Raw genomic sequence first — 25,092 nt, 5'->3', positions numbered from 1 at the left:
TCCCTGGTGGTCTAGTGGTTAGGATTCGGCGCTCTCACCGCCGCGGCCCGGGTTCGATTCCCGGTCAGGGAACACTCCTTTTGAAAGGATTTTTGCCTTCAAATTCAACTGTATAAACCTTTCGCAAAAGTATGCAATATGCTTGAAAACAGGTTACTTTTGCTTTCAAAAGCTTTGCGTTTGAATGCTCCATTGCAAGTTGTTTAACGAAATAATCCTTATTAAATGGGGGGGGGATATATGCAGAAACTTCCTGTGTGATTTGACATGATTTTGATATTACAGTAGTTCAGTGCTGGAAACCTGTCCCACTTTCGCCCCCAGATTTTTTTTAAGACATCAAAAACATCTTCCTTCAAAAATAAGGAAATAACATAAAAATGAAATGGGGGGATATTAATAATAATAATAATAATAATAATAATTTATTATTTATACCCCGCCCATCTGGCCGGGTTCCCGCAGCCACTCTGGGTGGCTTCCAACAAAACACTAAAATAGAGAAATCCATCAAACATTAAAAGCTTCCTGTTGCCTTGAGATGCCTTCTAAAGGTCTGGTAATTGTTGTTCTCTTTGACCTCTAGTGGGAGGGCATTCCACAGGGTGGGTGCCACTCCCGAAATAACATTAATTGCTTATGTTCTGCAAAAAAAGAAGCTTTTTATTTTTTATTTTATTGAAAGATTAATTATTTCCAATTGTACTGTAACTACACAAGAAGAAATGAGTGGAGATGTTGCTGGCAAAATAAATGAACAAATATTTTCAAATTTCCATATTCCTCCCATTTCAGTTCCTTCTGTGTGGAGAAATGTAAATTTCCCCACTCTGCATCCCTGTATTATAAATTCCAGCCTTGCTGTCCATCTGGTTTCCCCTTCACAGTATAACCGGGAAAGGAAGGAAAATATATACTGTACAGAATGGAAAAACAGCAACATGGTACCACTGACACTGGATCATGGTTTTTAATTTTCTTTTGCATTTTTGTCTGCCATCTAGAAATGCTGTTAGATTTTGTTGCATACCACCCCAAGAACCCAGAGATTCCAGGAGTTGGAGGCGCTTACCCAGGGTGGTGTCTTCATAATCTATGGTTTATTTGCAGATCTGTACTATGGAGGGGCTCACAACATTGACACCCAAAGAGGGTCTCGTTTCTTTCAGAGTCGTAGCCTTGGAGTCAAACAGAAATCAAACCTTGCTTTCAAGCCTTGCTTAGACTCTCTCCAGCGTATTTCTAGGTCAAATCACTTGAAAAACTCCGGCTTTGTTTGTTGAGGGAGGGAGCTCTACACATTTTCTGTCTTGCTCAGAGCCCCCCATTCCTTTGTTCTCTTAATGGCCCACCACCCTGGCTTATATTTTAACACTGCCTGGATCCAGCGGTTAGAAGTATTAATTAAGTAGTGAGTAGACATATCAGACGACACAGAGGTTTCACCAAGTAGTCCTTTATAAGTGAGCTGGAGCTGAACTGAACAGCTCAGCCGGCTTGCTTTTATTTTATTTTATTTATTAAAGATTTTCTTGATTTACAGAAATACAGTATGTGCAATGTCTCTCATAACATTTTTACAAATCAGTTTCAGTTGTTGAGACATTGGGAAGAAAAGGGGAAGAGAGGTAGATGGGGGAAAGGTGGGTGGGGGTGGGGTCAGGTGCCAATGTTTCTATTTTACTTAATATACAGTATGAGGTTTTTTTTGGTCAGCGTCGCTTGTGCAGGTTCTCTGTTGTTCGCTTGTGTTCCTTTGGTGGTGAGAGATGTTGGGCTTGACCTAGGGCAGGCATCCCCAAACTGCGGCCCTGTGGTCAGGGATGATGGGAATTGTAGTCCAAAACATCTGGAGGGCTGAAGTTTGGGGATGCCTGGCCTAGGGTATGGTTGTTCATTTGTGGTTGGCTGTGGTGATCTTTGTTTCGTGTGCGAGTGGGGTGGGTGGGTGTTTTGGATCAGGTTAACCATATTGATTTGTATGCTGTTGGTGGATTTTTGTCACTGTCTTGTTGGGCTGTGTATGTGATAAAGGGGAGCCATACCGGGATGAAGCCATCTTCTTCTTTTTGTCCCCGTGTCATTTTCAGCTTATTGGTTAATTTTTCTAGTAAGGCTGCTTCCCACACTATTTGGTACCATTGGTTCATGCTTACTCCTGACAGGTCTCTCCAGTGTCTGCAGCCGGCTGTCAACATTGTACAACAACAACAACAGCACAGGGTTTCCTGCCCAAATTAACTGACGTGGACCTGAGTGAAAACTATGTACACAATACCCCTGGTGGCCAGGGTGAGAACTTCAATACATAACACCAAGGATCTCGCATACAGCCTACTTCCTTCTTCCCAAACTCATAGCAATATTTTGACATGTCCCAATTCAAAACTCCTGTATGTCAAGATATTCCTTTAAAACGATCTTTTCTCCTTTTGCAGGGTGCCTGTTTAAAGTTCCTCTTTGTCATTCGGCTTGATCCTGGGCAGCCGCTTCCTAGATGCGAGGTTTATTTCTCTTGCTGCCCTCAGCCCTGACATGATTGTGGAGTCCAGCCAACCATGGATTTTGGTAGTGTGTTCCCCAGCGAAATGGATCCTGCCTTCTGGCTTCTCGAGAGGTTCGCTATAATCGACAAACTGGTAGGGGGTGAAGGCAGCAAAGCCAGCCATGGAATACTTATCCAAGCTCCACCTCTTTATTACAGAGGACTGGCACACAGCCTGGATGTACCCCTTGGGCAGCTGGTGGATGGCAGACAGGTCATCCAGGACGATGCTAATGATGTCATCATGGCTGAGGGCCTGAAAGAAACGGGAGTCGTCACTGTGGACGTAGCAAGCCAAGACAACCCCAACGCTGCCAGAACTGTTTTGAGTCAGGTAGTAGACGAATCGGGCCGGGCGATCAGTTGTGGACTTCCCACCGCGGATCCCGTCAGCTTCCCAGAACTTATCGGCACAAGCGAGGAAGACTTTGGTGGCGCTCCTGTAGTGGATGGACCGCAAGGCGTGGCTTTTGTTACGCGACAGGGGCGGCTCAAAATGGATGCGCCTCGTGGCCTTGGCGGTGGCGGTGACCACGGCGTAATCGGCCGTCACGCTGAACACTGCTTTGTTGGCGGTTTGATAAACAGCGGTGACGCTGTCGCCTGCTTGCTCCAGCCTGACCACCCTGGTACCGAAATGCACCCTTTCCGAAATGCTTCTGTAAATGGCTATTGGCAGCTGATCAAAGCCTCCCTTGATTTGATCAAACCTGCAAAAAACAAAACAAAGCAAAAACTAATGCTGATGAAGGGATAGGTAGGAGATGGAAGAGCCCTCTTCAGCTACACTGGGAACTGCTGTTGTGTGTTGCCCAGTTGTTGCTCAGTTCAGCCCAGACTAAAGGAAGCATTTCTGAACACAGAACAGCGTTAAAACTCTGGAATTCACTCCCACAAGCTGCGGAGATGGCCACCAAGTCAGGTGACTTTGAAAGAGGATTAGACAAGTTTATGGAAGGTATTCAATGGCTTTTATTAATTGTGGAAACATTGGTACCTTGGTTCTCAAACTTAATCCGTTCCGGAAGTCCATTCCAAAACCAAAACGTTCCAAAACCAAGGCGCACTTTCCCATAGAAAGTAATGCAAAACGGATTAATCCAAACTTTTAAAAACAACCCCTAAAACAGCAATTTAACATGAATTTTACTATCTAATGATACCACTGATCCATAAAATGAAAGCAATGTACTGAAGTCACTCAATTAATCAGCAGCTGAACTGGGTTCCACACAGTCACATAAAACTCAAAATAAATAGTAAAAACAGACAGACCTCAGCGTAGCACTCAAAACGGAAGTGTGGCACTCAAAATGGAAGCATAACACTCAAAACGGAGCACATTCGGCTTCTGGAAAAAGTTCCCAAACTGGAACACTTACTTCCGGGCTTGCAGTGTTTGGGTTCCAAGTTGTTTGAGTACCATGGCATTTGAGAACCAAGGTACCACGGTATATTATCCAAGGGGACAGCTGAGCTGGTTAGTGTGTGGTGCTGATAATTCCGAGGTTGCAGGTTCAATCCCCTTAAGGGATGGCTGCGCATTCCTGCATTGCAGGGGGTTGGTCTAGATGATCCTCAGGGTCCCTTCCAACTCTGCAATCTATGATTCTGTGCATGCTGGGCATCACAAGTGGGGATTGTGGCTATTGAGCTTAGGTCTGGCTTGCAGGTTTCCTATAGGCATCTGGTCTAGATGGAACTTTGGCAAGAGCCAGCTGGACTCTTACATCTTTATGTTGGCTTCATTGTAGGGAGAAGGAGCACATTGATTTATATATCAACCATTATCCAAAGATCCCAGGGCGGTGTACAAAATTAAGAACATTTAAAACATTAAGAAGAAAATAATAAAAAGCAGAGCATAATACTGCACTGCATAATAAAATAATCATAATAACAGATTATTTAATGGCTGAAGGCCTGAATAAAGAGGAATGTTTTTGCTTGGTGCCTACTAAGGATATGTAATAATGGCCACGGGCGTAGCCAGGATTTTTGTTGGGGATGGGGCAGTGTTTAATAGTGGGTAGACAATAGCAGAAGACACAGCGATTTCTCCAAAGCAGTTCTTCATTAGCAAGCTGGAACAGAACTAACTGAACAGCTCAGCTGGCCTGCTTTTATAGGCAGCCGGCTGACAACATTGTAACATGGACCTGAGTGAAAACTATGTACACAATACCCCTGGTGGCCAGGGTGAGAACTTCAATACACAACAGGCAGGCCTTTTGTTGAGGAGGCAGGCCTTTTGTTGGCGTGGGGAGGCAGAACCTCAGCTTGCTGCTATACATTTTTTTTGGGGGGGGGGTTCTGCCCCCTGCCCCCCTTAGCTACACCCATGATAATGGCACCAGGCAAGCCTCTCTGGGGAGAGCATTCCACAGATGGCGAACCACCACAGAAAAGGCCTGTTCTTGTGTTGCCATCCTCCGAACCTCTTGGAGGGACGGGGGACATAGAGAAAGGTCTCCGATTACAAGCTCAGGGTCCGGGTCGGTTTGTATGGGGAGAGGCATTCCTAAGGTATTGAGGTCCCGAGACGTTCCTACAGACGGTCCTAGTTTTGGAAATGAACCAAAAGGCTATCTAGTCTGAAGAAGAGCAGATTGTTTACTTCAGCAAGAATAAATCCTCCCTATTTCCTTGCAATGTGTATTTCCACTTACCTCCTTCTAGAAGAGAAGATCACTTCACCTCTCATACTTTCAATGAACGACTGGTAATAGCCAGCATCTTCATTGAGCAAGTCCCCAATCATTTCGACAGCTCCACGACTCAGCTTTGCTACTTTGATTAAATATTGCTGTTATGGGAAGGGGGGGGGGGGTAAAATAACCACCTTTAAGGACGGCACTCAGCAAAGACGCTTAAGCAAACACACCACCGAGCAACAAGTGATTTTGGAATCTAGTACACAAGACAGACATCCTGAGGTTCTCAGGCTTCGGGATTCACTTATTCTGGAAAGCAAGGAATTGGATCCGGCAAAAAGTTGCAGTGCAGTCCTCTATATATCTATCTCACTGAGTTCAGTGAGGCTTACTCTCAGCCCCAGGTAAGTAAACATAGCCGTATAGCCTGAGGGCAGGCATAGGCAAACTCGGCCCTCCAGATGTTTTGGGACTACAACTCCCATCATCCCTTGCTAACAGGACCAGTGGTCAGGGATGATGGGAATTGTAGCCTCAAAACATCTGGAGGGCCGAGTTTGCCTATGCCTGCCTTCTGTTTGTCCTGAGATTCCTAGGCAGAGGTCTGAGGGGTCTCCTTCTTTCCCCAGGGGAAACCTATTCTTTAGCACAGTGGTTTCGGTTCAACAGTTACTTTGATAAAATACATATTTTGTTATGTGCAAATGGCTTTAGATACCTATGAGGTCCATAAATTACCATATAGCATATAATCAACACAAAATATAGCGACAATTTGTTGTTGACAAAGGACAGCTGGACATATAAAGGGCCCCATTACCTTCAGTAGCTTAGTTAGGGCCTCATCAAACCTAAATCCGGCCCTGCTTGAGGCTCAGGTGGCCTCGGCAGCATGGAGTGCCTTCCATCATTTCTGGCTGGTGGCCTCGCTGAACCCCTAATCAGGACAGGGATAGACCATCTTCTGCTGTCTACACTCTGGTAACCTCGAGGTTAGATTACTGCAATGTGTTATGTATGGGACTGCCTCTGAAGACAGTTTGGAAACTTTTGCTGGTGCAGAATTTGGCAGCCAGTTTGTTCACCTGCACCAGACGGCTTGGCCTGACTGCACTGGCTGCCCATTAGTTTCTGGGCCCAATTCAAAGGATGGCCCTTGTGATCTCTTCCAACTCTATGATTCTATGGAGGTCTTTAAGCAGAGGCTTGACAGGCATATGTCAAGAATGCTTTGATGGTGTTTCCTGCTTGGCAGGTGGACTGGATGGCCCTTGTGGTCTCTTCCAACTCTATCATTCTGTGGTTCAAAGTGCTGGTTCTGACCTACAAAACCTTAAACGACTCAGGATTGCAAAGGGTCAAGGGCTGCCTCTCACCATATGAACCAACCTGGACCCTGCAATGATCACCTGAGGCCCTTCTTTATGTGCCCCCCCCTCCCCAGGATATCTCGGTGGTGAGGCACTGGGCCTGAGCTGGGCCAGAACAATCCTAGCCATGCCAGGGAGGCCAAAGTAGCCATAAGTGCAAAACCAGAGCCAGAGAGACTCCATTTTATGTATGCAGCTCCATTTCAGCTAAATATTTGTTGGGAGATCCATTCCCCCTGTGCAGTCAGTCATGGGTTTGTTGTCTATCACATGACTGGGTATGTGTTTTCATTCCACAGAGTGGGAAGTGATGTAGACAGGATGTTTGTCTTACTGTGTTCCTAAGTGGGACTGTTGTTCCTTTGTTCTTTTTCTTTGCTGTATGATGCTAGAGAGAGAGGGAGCCATGTTCCATGCTCCATGTCTGTTTATGTGTAAATAAACTAGCTTAGCCAGAATGCTGAGTTTCTGTGGTCTGTTACGCAACTGTGCAAGTACCTGCAGATGCTAAGAGTGTGTTGATGTGCTCCCACATCAATCACTGGACGTCCGGGGGCTGAGGAAGGCTCGGAAGCTCCCAAACGATCGCCCAGGAAACAGGGAACATGCCAGTCGGGCATGCGTCTCTGCCAGGGGTCTCCTTGTGAGTAGGCCCTTTTCCTGACAATATTATGTTCAGCTCAATAGTGCAGCAAATATGCAGACACAGTGTTTTAGAGATCTATGCAAAAAATCTAACCATTGCACCTGTTAGAACAAACTTGCAAGAGGAAATTTAGCTCCCCACAAGAGTTGTTATTTTTCCTGCTTCTCCAGGATGTAGCCCACCACAAAAGCACAGGCAGGAGGCTGAGCTTTGCTATATGGAAAGGGTATATCACACTCTGTACATGCACATGGTTTTTGTGCAGATTGAGAAGCTTTATTCTCCTGCACCTTATTGTTTGTCTGACAATCAATAAACCTGTTCTTATAACTTTGAAAGCTGCCTGGAATTTCCTCCTGGTAATAAAATAGGAGCCTGGTCATCCGGATAACAGTGGGATACCTAGGAAGCTGGGTAACTACCCTGTTTTCCCGAAAATAAGACATACCCATAAAATAAGTCGTAGCAGGATTGCGGGAAAGCGGGTGGCGCCAGGGCAGTCTCGAGCAGGTCGGGTGTCCTGGCGCTGAGGGGCGGAGATCGCTCCGGAGCCCCCGCCCTCGCAGGGCGCAGCATGGTTTCCGCGCGGCTTCGCTGTGCAGCGCCCCGCCTACCTAGAGCCGGCCCTGGGTGGCGCTGTGGGTTGAACCACAGAGCCTAGGGCTTGCCGATCAGAAGGTCGGCGGTTCGAACCCCCGTGATGGGGTGAGCTCCTGTTGCTCGGTCCTTGCTCCTGCCAACCTAGCAGTTCGAAAGCATGTCAAAGTGCAAGTAGATAAATACCTTCTGGCGGGAAGGTAAACACCATTTCCGTGTGCTGCTCTGGTTCGCCAGAAGTGTCTTTGTCATGCTGGCCACATGACCTGGAAGCTGTACGCCGGCTCCCTCGGCCAATAACGCAAGATGAGCGCCGCAACCCCAGAGTCGGTCACGACTGGACCTAATGGTCAGGGGTCCCTTTACCTTTACCTGGATTTCTACGCATTTCTGCAATATAAGCCATACCCCGAAAATAAGACTTGGACGCGGTACCTCCTGGCAACAGCTTGCTGCTCTCAGCCACAAGAAGCCCTTCCCACTGGAGTAAGACACCCCCGGAAAATAAGCCATAGTGTGTCTTCTTGAGGAAAAATAAATATAAAACAGTGTCTTATTTTCGGGAAAACATGGTACTATAGGCTTGTGTAATATTCTAGTAATATAACAGAAGTGCGCCAATAAAGTTTCAGAAAAACACTTTGCACTTCGCAAGTTTGGGGCATTGCTTTAGCTAGTTTTGTTAATTTATTGGGTTTTATTGCGCTAGCCAAAGGCCACGGTAACATCCAAAGAAAGAAAAGAAAAGAAATGGGGGGTGGGTGGGTCATTCTTTTTTACCTTGGTTGAGAAGGTGTCATATTTATCCAGGACGTAGGTACAGTTTGTCCTCTTCACCTCTTCTTCAACCTGGGATGACCATAAAGAAAAAGTCAGAATGCATTTCATATTTTACCTATATTGGCTCCCAGTATGTTTCCAAGCACAATTTGAAGTTTTGGTGCTGACCTTTAAAGCCCTAAACCAGGGGTTCCCCAAACTAAGGCCCGGGGGCCAGATGCGGCCCAATCGCCTTCTAAATCCGGCCCGCAGACGGTCTGGAAATCAGCATGTTTTTACATGAGTAGAATGTGTTATTTTATTTAAAATACATCTCTGGGTTATTTGGGGAGCCTGCCTGGTGTTTTTACATGAACATAATGTGTCCTATTATTTAAAATGCATATCTGGGTTATTTGTGGGGCATAGGAATTCATTCATATATATTTTTGTCAAGGTCTGAGGGACAGTGGACCGGCCCCCTGCTGAAAAAGTTTGCTGACCCCTGCCCTAAACGGCCTCAGCCCGGTATACCTGAAGGAGCTTCTCCACCCCCCATCGTTCAGCCCAGCTCCGAGGGCCTCACTGCAAGAAGTGAAGTTACAGGGAACCAGGCAGAGGGGCTTCTTGGTAGTGGCACCCGCCCTGTGGAATGCCCTCCCATCAGATGTCAAGGAAATAAACAACTATCTGACTTTTAGAAGACATCTGAAGGCGGCCACATTCAGGGAAGTTTTTAATATCTGATATTTTATTATGTTTTTAATATTCTGCTGGGAGCCACCCAGAGTGTCTGGGGAGGCCTGGCTAGATGGACGGGGTATAAGTAATAAATTACTACTACTACTACTACTACTACTACTACTACTACTACAATGTGCTGTGCTGCCTGAAAAAGTACTTTCTTTGTCTATCCCAAATCCTCTAACCTTCAGCTTAACTGGATATCCCAAAGTTCTAGTGTTATGAAAAAGGGAGAAAACCCCCCATCCACTTTCTGTATACTATGCATAATCCTCATGCCTCCACTTTGTAAAAATAAAAAATCCCCCAATCTATTCAGAAGCAAGCCTCAAGGAGTTCATATGAATAACCTTCCCTCATAGAGAAGTTGCTCCAGTCGCTTGGTCATTTTAGTTAAAGGTAAAGGGACCCCTGAACATTAGGTCCAGTCATGACCAATTCTGGGGTTGCAACGCTCATCTCATGTTATTGGCAGAGGGAGCCGGCGTACAGCTTCCAGGTCATGTGGCCAGCATGACAAAGCCGCTTCTGGCGAACCAGAGCAGCACACGGAAACACCGTTTACCTTCCCGCTGTAGCGGTACCTATTTATCTACTTGCACTTTGAGGTGCTCTCGAACAGCTAGGTGGGCAGGAGCTGGGACCAAGCAATGGGAGCTCACCCCATCGCAGGGATTCGAACCGTTGACCTTCTGATCAGCAAGCCCTAGGCTCTGTGGTTTAACCCACAGCGCCACCTGCGTCATTTTTGTTACCCTTATTTAAATCTTTCCCAACTCTACAATATATTTTAGGAGGGTGTGTTGGCTAGACGGGCTTTTGGTTCTCTCCACTTCTACGGTCTTAATATTTGGAACAGGACACAGAAGGTTTTCCCAATTAAAAGAAGCACAAAAAGTATGCCAACCCGATGGAGGGACTCCTCATACAGCTGACTAGCGGTTCTGCCTTCTTCTGAGGGATCCACAGTGTAATTCAAGAGGCTGGGGTTCCTCTTGACCTCCCCAACTCGCTTCCTGATGTTGTCAATCAAATACCAGGCGTTCTCATCCTCTGGAAAGTATTCCGTCAGACTCAGGTCAAACTTTCTGACATATTCGCGGACAATCCTAGGGCATGAGAAGGGAACAGTGCATAGTCAAAACTGGAATTTGCTCTTCCAAGAGGCAGCGTTGCCCACCAGCTTGGATGCCTTTAAAAGAGGGTTAGATCAACCCATGGAGGACAAGGCTAGCAATTGCTACTGGCAATGATGGATATGCTGTGCTTCCACAGTCAGAAGCAGAGATTATTATTATGTTATTATTATTTACTAGGTTTATATACAGTCGTACCACAGAAGTCGAATGGAATCCGTTCCAAAAGTCCGTTTGACTTCCAAAACGTTCGGAAACCAAAGCGCGGCTTCTTATTGGCTGCAGGAAGCTCCTGCAGCCAGTTGGAAGCTGCACCAGAGGTCCAGCTTCCGGAAACCATTCGAAAAAGGAACACTCACTTCCAGGTTTCGACATAGCTGCCAAGTTATCCCTTTTTTAAAGGGATTTTCCCTTATGCTGAATAGGCTTCCTCGCAAGAAAAGGGAAAACTTGGCAGCTATGGGTTTCGATTGTTCAGGAGCCGATTTGTTCAGGAGCCAAGGCAGTCGAGACCCAAGGTACGACTGTACTGCTCTTCATCTCAGGGCAGTTCACAAGATAAAAGCACGTATAATTGGTCAAAACAGGAGCACACAAGCACATTTCAAAGGCTGCAGAATATTAATCATCCACCTGCCACCTAAAATATATATAATCAGTGCTCCCCCCCCCAAAAAAATATTTAGGGGTACTCTCATTTTCCTACTCATATTGAAGTACTGCCCCTCAATGAGGCCAAACTTAGATTCACAAAATGTTTAGGGCTATGCGTCCCCCTGCATCCCCCCCCAGAAAAAAAGCACTGTATTTAATGAATATATAAACAGACTGGGGGTGGGGAGAGATAGCTCAAAAGGTTTGGTAAGCCCTGTGGACAGCACTTCCCAAACACCTAGTTGTAGTAGTAGTAGTTGTTGTTGTTGTTATTATTATTATTATTATACCACACCCATTCGACTGGGTTGCCCCAACCACTCTGGGCAGCTTCCCATTGCCCAGCGCTTACAAATAGTCACTATCTCTCAACTTTTATCTTCTTCACAGGTGCATTGTGGGGCAAAAGGGAGGTGAGCTACGTTTGCCACCCTGGGGAAGGGAGGAATAATGAGTGCTCCTCCTCCTCCTCCTCCTCCCATCAGCTTTGTCCCTTTCACATAAAACAAACTGCCTTAGGCCTCGCAGCGAAGATTTTATCCAACTAGTGGGCCACATCCAAGAAAGTCATACATTGTCTTCAACTCAGCATACACTTCCTTCCTCGTGGCAACAGGCCAACAGCTCTTTTGTCTCCCACACAGCCAAGTGCACACTGGGACACATGGCCATGGAAAGACCAGTCACGGATGAGCAAGGCGGGATTTATGCGTGCTCAGCAGATCAAGTGAAAGGCGTGTGGTAATAACCTCCCGTCTCACCTGTGTGCCTGAGGCAAACGCATGGGCCCCAGATCTGCATACCAGCCTTCTTGCTCATTTCGATACGTCTCCACTCGTCCCCCCACGCGGTTGCTGGCTTCAAGAACGGTCACCTGAAGGCAAACAGGACAGCTGCTGCTGAATCACTCCAGCGACTGATTCATGCTACAATTGCCTGCCTCGATTTCCATGGTCCACATCACAATTCTCGAGGGCAGTTGAGACTTACCCAGCATCCGGCTGATAAATCAGCATGGCCACATGGGTTCCTCCATTTCTCGGGGCTGATTTACAAGGGTCCGATGTTCAGTTTCAACCCTCCAGTGGTTGTGGATTTGCCTTCCTTGGAGGTTTTGAAGCAGAGATTGGATGGCCCTCTGTCATGGATGTTTTAGCTGAGATTCTTGCATTGCAGGGGCCTGGACTTGAAGACCCACAGGGTCCCTTCCAACTCTATGATTCTATGATTCTGATTTCACCTGTTGCTCCTGTCATGGGCCAGGAGTCGGCTTCACCTGCTGAGCAGCAGCCTGAAGGAGCAGAAGGCAGAGTGACTCCACCCACTGCTGATCAGCCTTCTTGCTCCTGAGGAGAACCAGCTGGCTCCAGCTTTCTTAAGTAGGGTTTCCTGCCTCAGTCAGTTGCTAGAAAAAAATTTTGTCGTTCCTGGCCAGACCTTGCTGCTTCTTGTGACCTTGGACCTTCCGCTTTCTTGACCCCTGGGTCATCTGATTTCATGAACTCAGATACTCCTGACTGGACTGAACCTTGCATACGGCCTCTGGCTCCAGGCAAGTACCCCCCTGAGACTCGACTGGTTGGCTGGCTTCTCTCTCTACTGAGCTCTGCTGTGGCTGGCAGCACAGGACTACGGCAGCTCCTTACGCTTCCCCACCTTTTTCGGCCTAGTTTCCCCAACTACCAGACATACCTGCCAAGTTGCTGTCGGAGAAATAAGGGACCGGGCGGAAGTAGCAGACTGGAAGTAGCGCTGCCGCCATTTTGGAACTGGGCGGAGCATGCTCAGAAGTGACTTTTGATGCTGCTTTGCCCAGTTCCAAAATGGCCACCGCGCCAGAAGTCGCACTGCAGCCATTTTGGAACTGGGCAGAGCAGCATCAAAAGTCGCTTCTGAGCATGCTCCGCCCAGTTCCAAAATGGCCGCCGCGCCAGAATATACCAGGAAAAAACAAAAAAATCTGTTTTTTCAGCTAGGAACAGCTGGAAAAACGGGGATTTCCCGGGGAATACAGGAGACTTGGCAGCTATGCTACCAGGTAACATCTGTGCCATGCTAAATGGCTGCCCTTGTGAGATCTGCTGCGGCCAAAAAGATTCATGGTATTTTTGGGTGGGACTCCATCACATACCACCAAACTCAGATTGCGAAGCCAGGTTGCATGATTAAAACTGATTTGGTGCCCTCGAATACCAAACCTTAACCCCCACCTCCTTGATCAGACTCTTTGTGAGAAGAAAAGGGGAAGAATGCTCTGTGAAGTGTGGAATAACACTTCCTTTGATGCAACACCTAACCTCCCCGCAAAGTAAAAAATGAATACCCGGCAAAGAGCCACAGTGGTTTAACCTCCCTGCAGACTTTGTGCAAACAATACACAGGTCCCTAGGTAAAGGTAAAGGGACCCCTGACCATTAGGTCCAGTTGTGACTGACTCTGGGGTTGCGGTGCTCATCTCTCGTTATTGGCCGAGGGAGCCGGCGTACAGCTTCCAGGTCATGTGGCCAGCATGACAAAGCCACTTCTGGCGAACCAGAGCAGCACACGGAAACGGTGTTTACCTTCCCGCTGTAGCGGTCCCTATTTATCTACTTGCACTTTGACATGCTTTCGAACTGCTAGGTGGGTAGGAGCTGGGACCAAGCAACGGGAGCTCACCCTGTTGCGGGGATTCAAACCGCTGACCTTCCGATCGGCAAGCCCTAGGCTCTCTGGCTTAACCCACAGCGCCACCCACGTCCTAGTGAGGACACAGGTCCTTAGGGACACAGCTCCCTAGTGAGGACTAAAAGACCCCTTACCTGGTGTCCAGCTTCTGTGAGAGTGTAGGCTGCGCTGAGGCCTGCCATGCCTGCTCCCACGATCAGCACATGTCTTGGGTGCGATGCATTGCCCAGCCCGTTCTTGGCTATCTCTAGATAATTCTCATACTCGGCATCCTGGAAGCACTTTTCCAGCGGACTAGGATCATCTGTGTAGCAGCTTCGCAGGGTGGAAAAGAATAGCAATGCCGAAAGAACTGGAATGCAAAATACACAAATGGATAGAATAAATATATTAGTCTGCATGTTCCTGTTTGTCCACATTCTGCCATCCACGCTCAATCCATGTCCCTTTGGTTAGAGGCACAAATGGCAGGAGGGAAGTGTCTCATCTGGGTGGCATAGCTGCCAAGTTTTCCCTTTTCTCGCGAGGAAGCCTATTCAGCATAAGGGAAAATCCCTTAAAAAAAGGGATAACTTGGCAGCTATGCTGGGTGGCTGTTGGGGGGAACAGGATGCTGGGCTAGGTGGGCCATTTGCCTGATCCAGCAAGCTCTTCTGACGTTCTTAGGTGTTTACAAGCCTCTCCCAAGACTGGCCAAGTGTGAAGTGTACATAGCAGAAGAAACACATTCAAGGGTCAAGTGGCTGAACCTTGGGTGTGTTGGCTGCAAACTGCCTACCAGTTATATATTACAACAGGAAAAATGAATTGGTGTTGTCAGATAAGATTTAGCAATGGCATGGGAGGGGTGTTTAATGACACCATCATTAAAGGTTTCAAAACAAAATTGGGGTGTTCTCAAAATTCTGACAGGGGCAGTGCTTGAATCCTAAGTATAGTCATGATTGCTTTCCCCCAACTAGTTGTTTCTGTCCAGTTAGATTCTGCTTGCAAATGACATGACATATTTAGCACTACCTATTTAACTCGCGGGTGGCACTGTGGGTTAAACCACAGAGCCTAGGACTTGCCGATCAGAAGGTCGGCGGTTCGAATCCTCGCGACGGGGTGAGCTCCCGTTGTTTGGTCCCAGCTCCTGCCAACCTAGCAGTTCGAAAGCATGTCAAGTGCAAGTAGATAAATAGGAACCGCTACAGCGGGAAGGTAAACGGCGTTTCCATGTGCTGCTCTGGTTTGCCAGAAGCGGCTTTGTCATGCTGGCCACATGACCTGGAAGCTATATGCCAGCTCCCTCGGCCAATAATGCGAGATGAGCGTGCAACCCCAGAGTCGGTCACAACTGGACCTAATGGTCAGGGGTCCCTTTACCTTTATTTAGCTCACATGTGATGTTTGTTAAAACAAAAGCCAAACTGTGGTGGTGGTGGTGGTGGTGATGATGATGATGGTGATGATGATGATGATAATAATAATAATAATAATAATAATATCTGGGTGGCTTCCAACAAATAAAACAACATAACAAAACATCGAACATTATTTTTTCCCCCATGCGGGGCTGCCTTCAGATTTCTTCTCAAAGTTGTTTAGTTCTTTATCACCTTGACATCATTTGGGAGAGCGTTCCACAGGGCAGGTGCCACTACCAAGAAGGCCCTCTGTCTGGTTCCCTGTAACTTCTTGCAGTGAGGGAACCGCCAGAAGGCCCTTGAAGCTGGACCTCAGTGTCCGGGCAGAATGATGGGGGTGGAGACACTCCTTCGGTTATACTGGGCTGAGGCCATTTAGGGCTTTAAAGGTCAGCACCAACACTTTGAATTGTGCTTGGAACAACACTGGGAGCCAGTGTAGATCCTTTAGGACCGGTGTTATATGGACCAGGCGGCTGCTCCAAGTCACCTGTGTAGCTGCTGCAGTTGTTGGATCAGTTGTAGTTTCTGAGTCGCCTTCAAACGTAGCCCCATGTAGAGCGCATTGCAGTAGTCCAGGTGCAAGATAACCAGGGCACGTACCATTCTGGTGAGATAGTGCACAGGCAGGTAGGGTCTCAGCTGGCGTACCAGATGGAGCTGGTAGACAGCTACCCTGGACACAGAATTGACCTGGGCCTCCATGGACAGCTGTGAGTCCAAAATGGCCCACAGGCTGCGCACCTGGTCCTTCAGGGGCACAGTTAGTGCATTCAGAACCAGGGAGTCCCCCACACTGCCCTCCCTGCCCCCCAGAAACAGTACTTCTGTTTTGTCGGGATTCTACCTCAATCCATCCTCCAACTGTCCCCTTTCAACAGGCTTTGTGGTTGGGAGATTCCTGTCATTGTCTAAAGACATTGTTCTGGAGTGGGGGGCAGAAGCCAAGTTTGACCGCAGACCCTGTTAGAACCTGCTTTTTAAGGAACTAAAGCTCTAACTGAAGAGTGATTGCAAAACTTTCCCCTTTGCTACCCACGACTGAGCTTGATGCTATCAAGCAATAAGGCGTTGCACCATGGAAGCACCAGATTGCTTCTGCTAGTGGTCCTGAACCGTTGTGTCCTCACTGCCATCCTCACCTCCATCCCCATACCACCCGTCAGTGTGTTTATATGTGTGGGAAGCTGCCGAGAGCGGCTGGGGCAACCCAACCAGATGGGTGGGATATCCAAGGTAAAGGTAAAGGGGCCCCTGACCATCAGGTCCAGTCGTGTCCGACTCTGGGGTTGCGGCACTCATCTCGCTCTATAGGCCGAGGGAGCCAGTGTTTGTCCGTGGACAGCTTCCGGGTCATGTGGCCAGCATGACAAAGCCGCTTCTGGTAAACCAGAGCAGCGCACGGAAACACTGTTTACCTTCCCGCCGGAGCGGCTGCCCAGAGCTGCCCGGAGCGGCTGGGGCAACCCAACCAGATGGGTGGGATATTATTATTAATAATAATATTAATTACTACTACATGCAAATCAGCCAATCATTTCTGTATTTCTATGATCATGATTTCTATGATGTATTTCTGTGATTTCTACGATGCAGCGCTGTGGGTTAAACCACTGAGCCTAGGGCTTGCCGATCAGAAGGTCAGCAGTTCGAACCCCCGCGACGGGGTGAGCTCCCGTTGCTCGGTCCCTGCTCCTGCCAACCTAGCAGTTCGAAAGCACTTCAAAGTGCAAGTAGATAAATAGGTGGGAAGGTAAACGGCGTTTCCGTGCGCTGCTCTGGTTTGCCAGAAGCGGCTTAGTCATGCCGGCCACATGACCCGGAAGCTGTACGCTGGCTCTCTCGGCCAATAAAGCGAGATGAGTGCCGCAACCCCAGAGTCGTCCACGACTGGACCTAGTGGTCAGGGGTCCCTTTACCTTTTACTACATGCAAATCATCCAATCATTTCTGTATTTCTATGATCATGTGTGTATGTAGCCAACAGTATGTTGGAAGCTGCCCAGAGTGGCTGGGGAAACCCAGCCAGATGGGCGGGGTATAAATAATAAATTTATTATTATTATTATTATTATTATTATTATTATTATTATTATTATTAACGTGATCATGCGTTCGTCACATGTAATGATGTATTGGGACCTTATAAGTATTGACCCCATCCGAGGAGTTGCGCAAATGTTAACCTATTTTGTGCCTCCTGCTATAGCTGAATAATCTGTCTGGGCTTTCCACCCTGGTGTGAAACTCATTAGCTACCTTCACCCCAGCCTAGCCAAAGTGCTGCTGAATCAGGTGACAGCCCATTCTAGTCCAGCATCCTATTCTCACAGTGCCCAACTAGATGCCTGTGGGAAACCGGCAAGCAGGACCTGAATGCAACAGTGGTCTCCGCACTTGTGATTCCCAGGACCTGGTATTCAGAAGCATACTGCCTCCGACATTTCTATCATGCCTAATATCCACTGATAGCCTTATCATTCATGCATTTGTCTAATCCTCTTTTAAAGCCACCATTCTGTCCTGTGGAAGTGAATTCCACAGTTTAACTACCGTACGTTCTTATGCAAAGAAGTGTTTTTATTTCTCTTTCCTGAAACTTCCAATCTTTGGCTTCATGGGATTGTCCCAAGTTCTGCTATTATGAGAGAGGGAGGAAAAAACCCTCCTTGAGCTCTTTTAACTCTAAGCATATACAAACGGGACGCAGATGGCAAAAGAAATGCACTTTGCACATGCCTTGAGGGATTTCAGAATGTCACTTTGTCGTGGCTTCGTCGTGGGCAAAATCTGGAGGAAGTAGCAATGGTGTACCGTGGGTTGCCAGAGCTCAGAGCTGCGCAGAGGGATGGGTAGTATCAGGTATTCATTGGTCTGTGTTCGCCTGGGCTTGAGTCTGGATTAAGGATTCTGAGCCCCTGTGTTCTGATTCAATACATGATATCCAATCACATAGCAATATCAGGGTTTGGGCTACTGGCATTGGCTCTTAAGCTCCAAATTATGATTCACAGCTTTGGGGTTTAGAAAGCTGATCATGTTCAATAAAGCCTTTAAGTTGAATCACTGCCTTGGGTCTTGCTTGAACCCACATATAATTCAGGTGGGAGGTAAACAGACGGAGTACGCATGCACATTCAATTGCCTAAGGGCGTCCATGTCACACAAGAGATTGCAGCTGCAGAGATAAGAGTTGTTCTGTTGTCTGGTGGCGAGGACATTTCCTGGTTTGCATGGAGAAGCCATTTTCAATGGAGCCCAGCAATGGAAGTGCACAGCTGTATGTTGAAATTTTGTGCTCCAAACAATTTTGTACCCCCTGTGCTTCCACGCTGTACGACTGGGAAGTAGTGTCAAATGGGCAAGGTTAGGTGGGGCTATGAGGCCAAAACCAACAAGTAATTAAACAAAATAAAATCTACACTACTGAAATGCAACTAGAGCCACACGCAATAGATCCGTTTCCCCCAGTCTGGTGCTCTCCAAATGTGGCTGGCTTACAACTCCCATGACACCTCAGCCCCCTAGAGTTGGCACACCTGGGACAGGATATATAAATGCAGCTTTGCACAGCAAAATTAAAATCTAAGCAGGCAGCAAATCCTACTGTATATACACACATTGGTCTCAAGAGTGAAATAATCCATAACTATTCTCAAATGCCTACGGAAAGTGAGTGTGACCATTTTGCTACAGAACCCAAACTTATGACAAGGTAAGCGATGGAGGGGGAAGGGAATGCGTGTCCTTAAGGAGAGGCATGTGTTGGTTCCTTGAGAGTGCTGAGTAAGTTCCTTGTTGGAGCTTCGGAGAGAAACCTAGGGTTTCTGTACTGTACTAATTTTAGCCAATGCATTCTAATGGAGAAGGGACTTTGAGATGAGCAGTTCCTGTAATTCCAACAGCTCTATTGTTGTGTTGTTCCTTTCTGCCTATTTCCCATTTTGCTTCGTCTGCTTAAGTAGAAGTTGAAAGAATATTAGCCTAGTGAGCAAAGACTAAACTGGTTCTCCTTGTCTGCTTTTGTCTGTGCAGCAGGTGTCGATCAGCTTTTACTAGGAACTGGATGACCTGTGCAGATTTTTATTCATGAGATAAGATCTCATGTCACATTAAGTTATGACAGTCTTTTTTTACTCACGCAGCAAGGATATTTTACTCATGCAAGGACTACAGCAGTACAGTAGTAAAACCATAGCAAAAGTTCGGATTGACACACAGCTATTCACATTGCAGACATGCACTATTAGTTGGGTGCAAGGCTTTCCTGCATCAGTTCCACTGAAATAAGTGGGGGTTTGCACAACAGCAAAATCCCACAGGTAATATTTAAGAGTCAAAACCGAGCTTTCCTCAACAAGTTCAAGCTCCCCCTCCCTGTCCTCCCACACCTTTTGCTTTCTGAAATTCAACTTGGCGGAATATTATTTTAAAATCTTGCACTGGAAATACTTTTTGGGGTTTTGGTTTTTTTAAGACTGTTTTCTTGTGAGCTGGGATTTTTGTACAGTACTCAGTCTCCTTTATGTACTTTTACAAATTAAAACAACAATAATAAATTTAAAGCGTGCTTGTTTAATAGCAACTTGCAAAAGATTTTTACATTTCCTCTTCTCTAAATCCAATAACATCAGCGACTAGGTATGCTGGTGAACAAATACTGAATTACTCAAATCCACCAAATAGTTGATCCGTCATCTGTTAGATAAAAAGACATTTTTATCTAACATACGTTTCTTTCGTTGGAAATGGATAATATCAAACAGTATTTTCTCTCTGTCGCTTGTTATTCTGTGCTCTCTGCTTCTCTACTACTACTACTACTACTACTACTACTACTACTACTAAAACCTCCCACATATTATCTAAATAGCAATAGTTTCTGAAAGTTGAGTATAGTGAAATTGACATCAGAAATGTCATTAATAAGATTAAAATCAGACAATTAGCGATGTACTCTTACCCAGAATTATACTTACAGAAGATGCTCATATCTTTCCCCTTGGGAACTTGGATGGCAAAACTTGTTGGACCCATTTCTTTTGCTAAGTGAGGAACTCCAGATACTTTTTCAAATTAACACTCATACACAAACAGAACAGGAAAGGGAGTGAAGAATGATTTGGCAGGCTCCTCCCCTACTTTCTCTTCCTCCTCTCACTCTAATTATGCATTAAGCAATTATCAAAGAACTGGAATTCTCTCAATATCTGGTTCTGTGGTTTGCACTTATGTCTCTAGGAAGCCCCACAAGCAAGGCATGAAGGTAGCAGCCCCTGTCTCCCGAATGATGGCTGGTGCCATAGTGGTTGGTAGGGAGAAAACTGGGAGGCCAACAGTAGGGGGAGCCAGAGGCAATGACACACAAAATCAGGCATCCCCAAACTTCGGCCCTCCAGATGTTTTGGACTACAATTCCCATCTTCCCCGACCACTGGTCCTGTTAGCTAGGGATCATGGGAGTTGTAGGCCAAAACATCTGGAGGGCCGCAGTTTGGGGATGCCTGCACAAAATCAACTCGTTCTCCTTTTGTCCTCCTCCTCTGCCCTGGTGGGTCCAACATGGGCAACATGGAGACTAAGGGCTTATCCATACCTACTTTTCAGATTAAACGGGTTTTCTGCAGATTGCCGTTTGCTCCAACTGAGTTTTAAAGAGTGGGTTTTCGTGGAGAAAGCTCCGGAGGAAGACAAAGAACACTTGGACAGGGAGCTTTGAAACGCGAACCAAATACAACCACAAAACCTAACAATCTTCTTCTTCGGCAATTACTCATAGCCAAGTAAGACTGTCTTCCATAAACACTGTCATAACAGTGAGTCCGTAAGTGACTGTGGAGGCCAATTCTGGATCCACACATCCTTCCACAGTGGGGACATAGGTTTTTGGGCGGGAGTTGATCATGGCGAGAGTTTGCCAAGTGTGCCTTCCTCTTAGCACGTTTCTCCCTTTTGTCCTAAGTTCGAGCATCTTCAGAGTCCATGACACCTTTGGTAAAGGCTGTCCTCCAACTGGAGTGCTCGCAGGCCAGTGTTTCCCAGTTGTTGGTGTTTATACTACTTTTTTTAAAAAAAAGATTTGCCTTGAGAGAGTCTTTAAACCTCTTTTGTTGACCACCAGCATCTTGCCTTCCAATTTTAAGTTCGGAATAGAATAGTTGCTTTGGAAGATGATCATCAGGCACCTGCACATGACCAGTCCAGCAAAGTTGATGTTAAAGAATCATTGCTTCGACACTGGTGATCTTTGCTTCTTCCAGTACACTGGCATTAGTTCCCGTCTTCCCAAGTGATGTATAATTTTTTTGGGAGACACCGTTGATGGAATCTTTCGAGGAGTTGGAGATTGTGTTTATAAGTGGTCTGTGTTTCACAAGTATGCAGTAAAGTTGGTAGTACAATCGCTTTGTTAGCAAGCATTTTGGCTTCCCTGCAAATGTCCCAGTCCTCAAATACTCTGCACTTCAATTGGGAGAAAGTTGCACTCGCAGAGCTCAGGCGATGCTGGATTTCGGCATCAAAGGTTGGCTCTTGTGCAAAGATAACTGCGCAGGTAGGAGAAGTGATCAACACTTTACCCCATTTTAAGCACATAAGGCCAAAATTATTCTGTTTTTACTTGAATCCCTCTCATAAAACACTGACAGTCTGGAGGTGTCCAGGGTGTCCACAACCCCTCGGAATAATTTCTGAAGGGTGGAGTTGCTTCTGAGCAGAGCTACAGCCATCACTCTCACATATGGCTCCCAGTACGTTTCCAAGCACAATTCAAAGGGGGTGCTGACCTTTAAATCCCTAAATGGCCTCGGTCCTATATACCTGAAGGAACGTCTCCACCTCTATTGTTCTGCCCGGACACTGAGATCCAGCGCCGAGGGCCTTCTGGCGGTTCCCTCACTGCGAGAAGCAAAGCTACAGGGAACCAGGCAGAGGGCCTTCTCGGAAGTGGCGCCCGCCCTGTGGAACGCCCTTCCATCGGAGGTCAGGGAGATGAACAACTACCTGACATTTAGAAAACACCTAATGGCAGCCCTTTAATCTGTGATATTTTAATGTATTTTTATGTTTGTTGGAAGCCGCCCAGAGTGGCCGGGCAAACCCAGCCAGATGGGCGGAGTATAAATAATAAAAAATAATAATATGTAGCACACACTGAGATTCCTCACACTCACCTCCTCTCTTCACGCCTTAAAAAAAAAAGAAATGAAATAAGCATATTCAGCAGCTGAACTTGAGTCACAACTACGTCTACTAGATGGGTTGGGCAAAAGGTAAATCAGGATCTCATGACAGATCTCTGGGTAATTTTAGTAGATTGGTAAAGATTATAGCAACAACTATGTGGTTCTCCTGGAGTCGCGGCTCCCATCATACTACAGACATAAAGAAAGGAGGGGGGGTGGATTTTGCATAGAAGGATTGGGAGCTCGCTTCAATTCTGCCACTCAGAACAAATACCTGGGCTCAAAAATATTAAACTATAAGCTTCTTTCTTGCGCACCTGGCTCTAGCTGGTGGATCACTGATAAGTAATAAAAACAACAACAGATCCTGCAAGCTTGGAGAATCTTAGAATCATAGAACTGTTGGTGGACGGCAGCGAGGAAAGAAAATGGTGAAGGGAGGTATCTTTTACTACATGTGGTGGACTTGTAAAGAGGTAAAGGCTTTCTGGGAAATGGTATATAATGAGTTAAAGAAAATGTTTAAAAATACTTTTGTTAAAAAACCAGAAGCCTTTCTATTGGGGATAGTTGGTGAAGAGACACCAAGGGGAGATAAAGTACTGTACTGCTTATGCATGCAGCAACTGCGACAATAATTATTTTAGCCCAAAAATGGAAACAAGAAGTACCAACGAAAGAAGAGTGGCAAATGAAGATGATGGACTTTGCAGAACTGGCTAAGTTGACAGGAAAAATTCGAAACCAGCATGACCAAGTATTCCAAAAGGACTGGAGTAAATTTATAGGATATTTGAAAGATTATTGTAAGCAATTAACCTCACTAGCAGGGTTGTCTGAAGACTTGTAATTCTACCTTTCTATATTCATTTAAATTTTGAACCATTTTGTAATGAGTGTAATTAGAACTGGAGAAAGTATAAAATGCAATGATATAAAGGTGAATTTTGATACTCATTCGTTTTATAATGGAGACTTTTCTGCAAGCTCAGAAAAGTACAAGGATTTCCTAAAATCGACCGTCTTGTCTGTCTGTCTGTGTCTCTGTCTTTTTGCAGCACCCAGGAAGGAGCTTGCGTGGCTTAAAAAAATGTCCGCTTAAAAAAATGCAACGCATGGACACGATCGGACACTTCCGAGAGTGAAAGAAAGCGCTGCCAATCTGCCCCCCCCCCGCCCGTAACCCGCCTTGCCAGCAGGGGGCACGAGGACGGAAATGACTCGCAGGCACGCGCGTGTGAGCTCGGAAGTAAGTTCAGAGACTGCTCAGTGGGATCGCTGTTAAGATCCTGTGCAGAAAAAAGACAGAGATAAATGTTTCAAGGGTTCACAGATGATTTTCCCCCATTACGGAGAGATAGAAGGATGAGGGAGAACAAAAAAAAATTTTGAGAGGAAAAAAAAGGATGTGTCAGAAGTGGGATTTGAACCCACGCCTCCTATTGGAGACCAGAACACCCTAGTGATGGGAAGGAATCAACCTTGAGTCTGGCGCCTTAGACCACTCGGCCATCCTGACACTGACGCTTGTAGCTTCCTAGCTGAATCCTAATTAGCAGTATGCTAATTCACGGGTATACGTGCCTCCATCCGCATTTAGTTTCCAGGTATTTCCTTTGCGTTTTATGCCGATCTTTTGCAGAGGCAGAGAAGCGCCAGCCGCCTTCCTTCTGTCAAAGCGGCAAGGCGCTCGCACACACGCATCGACCTCGCTGTGCATCGGGGTTGCGGTGCAGCGCCCTGTTCTTCAGATTCAGTGCAGAACTCCCGAGAGGAGGGAGGTGTTCTAAAATCATTTATTCTTTTAAAGGCAATTTGCTCTTGAAGATACTCCGTGCGAGCTTTTGAGTGCCACGTGGTGCTTGATCAGGCTGCGTGTGTGAGTCTGGTAAGTGTGTGGGAAGATTTGCATTTGCAGATTTTAAGCTTCATATTGAGCTGTGCATGTCTACTCGGAAGTAAGTATCATTGAGTTCAATGAAACTCACTCCCCGGGAATGTTCGCACGGGATTTCACTGTCAATTCTGTTAGATATTTGAACAATCTTCCTAACAATACTATACTAGCCACTATGGATGTGGAATCTCTATATACCAACATCCCACACAATGATGGTTTACAAGCCATAAGGAACACCATTTCAGATAAAACCACAGCGGACTTTGCTACCAAACTCTGCCACTTTGTCCTTACCCACAACCACTTCAAATTTGGTGATGACCTGTTCCTCCAGATCAGCGGCACAGCCATGGGCACCCGCATGGCCCCACAGTATGCCAACATCTTCATGGCAGATTTAGAACAACGTTTCCTTAACTCCTACCCACTCAAACCTCTCCTGTACCTGCGATACATTGACGATATTTTTATTATCTGGACACATGGACAACAGACCCTGGAAACCTTCCACCAGACATTCAATGACTTTCACCCCACCATCAACCTAACAATGAACCAATCTATGCAAGAAATACATTTTTTGGACACTACTATAAAAATACTACACCCAATATGCCAGCAAGTTTGGAAAACTCAGCAATGGCCAGAGGATTGGAGAAGATCAGTCTACATCCCAATTCCAAAGAAGGGCAGTGCCAAAGAATGCTCCAACTACCGCACAATTGCGCTCATTTCACACGCTAGCAAGGTTATGCTTAAAATTCTACAAGGCAGGCTTAGGCAGTATGTGGACCGAGAACTCCCAGAAGTGCAAGCTGGATTTCGAA

At 46.4% G+C, this 25,092-nt stretch overlaps 1 protein-coding gene and 2 non-coding genes across 3 annotated transcripts; 1 reads left to right on the top strand and 2 right to left on the bottom strand.

Annotated features, from left to right (window-relative positions):
* TRNAE-CUC (transfer RNA glutamic acid (anticodon CUC)) lies at window positions 1–72 on the top strand. The gene has a single exon. It is a non-coding gene; the product is annotated as a tRNA-Glu (tRNA).
* Window positions 73–2,020: 1,948 nt separating this feature from the next.
* LOC118080932 (L-amino-acid oxidase BmooLAAO-I) lies at window positions 2,021–20,265 on the bottom strand. The gene is made up of 7 exons (XM_035106970.2): window positions 20,161–20,265; window positions 13,907–14,124; window positions 11,867–11,979; window positions 10,223–10,424; window positions 8,593–8,661; window positions 5,215–5,351; window positions 2,021–3,255 (listed from the first exon to the last, which is right to left on the bottom strand). Exons 1-7 carry the CDS (start codon window positions 20,216–20,218, stop codon window positions 2,448–2,450), a joined length of 1,605 nt encoding a protein of 534 aa, XP_034962861.2. The 5' UTR covers window positions 20,219–20,265; the 3' UTR covers window positions 2,021–2,447.
* A 3,509-nt stretch (window positions 20,266–23,774) lies between these two features.
* Window positions 23,775–23,884, bottom strand: TRNAL-CAA (transfer RNA leucine (anticodon CAA)). The gene is made up of 2 exons: window positions 23,847–23,884; window positions 23,775–23,820 (listed from the first exon to the last, which is right to left on the bottom strand). It is a non-coding gene; the product is annotated as a tRNA-Leu (tRNA).
* Window positions 23,885–25,092: the final 1,208 nt, after the last annotated feature.

The sequence above is a fragment of the Zootoca vivipara genome, chromosome 2 (assembly GCF_963506605.1).
Source record: "Zootoca vivipara chromosome 2, rZooViv1.1, whole genome shotgun sequence".
NCBI lineage: Eukaryota > Metazoa > Chordata > Lepidosauria > Squamata > Lacertidae > Zootoca > Zootoca vivipara.
Note: the sequence above shows the minus strand (reverse complement) of the source record. Positions and strands in the feature narration are given on the sequence as shown.

What these genes read in the sequence shown, in the direction of transcription:
- LOC118080932 (XM_035106970.2), bottom strand. Translation starts at nt 20,218, where the DNA reads ATGGGTCCAACAAGTTTTGCCATCCAAGTTCCCAAGGGGAAAGATATG. An exon ending in ATGAGGAGTCCCTCCATCGG is followed by an intron (nt 8,662 to 10,222) that starts GTTGGCATACTT and finishes TGGTCATCCCAG; the next exon opens with GTTGAAGAAGAGGTGAAGAG. An exon ending in ATGACACCTTCTCAACCAAG is followed by an intron (nt 5,352 to 8,592) that starts GTAAAAAAGAAT and finishes TTCCCATAACAG; the next exon opens with CAATATTTAATCAAAGTAGC.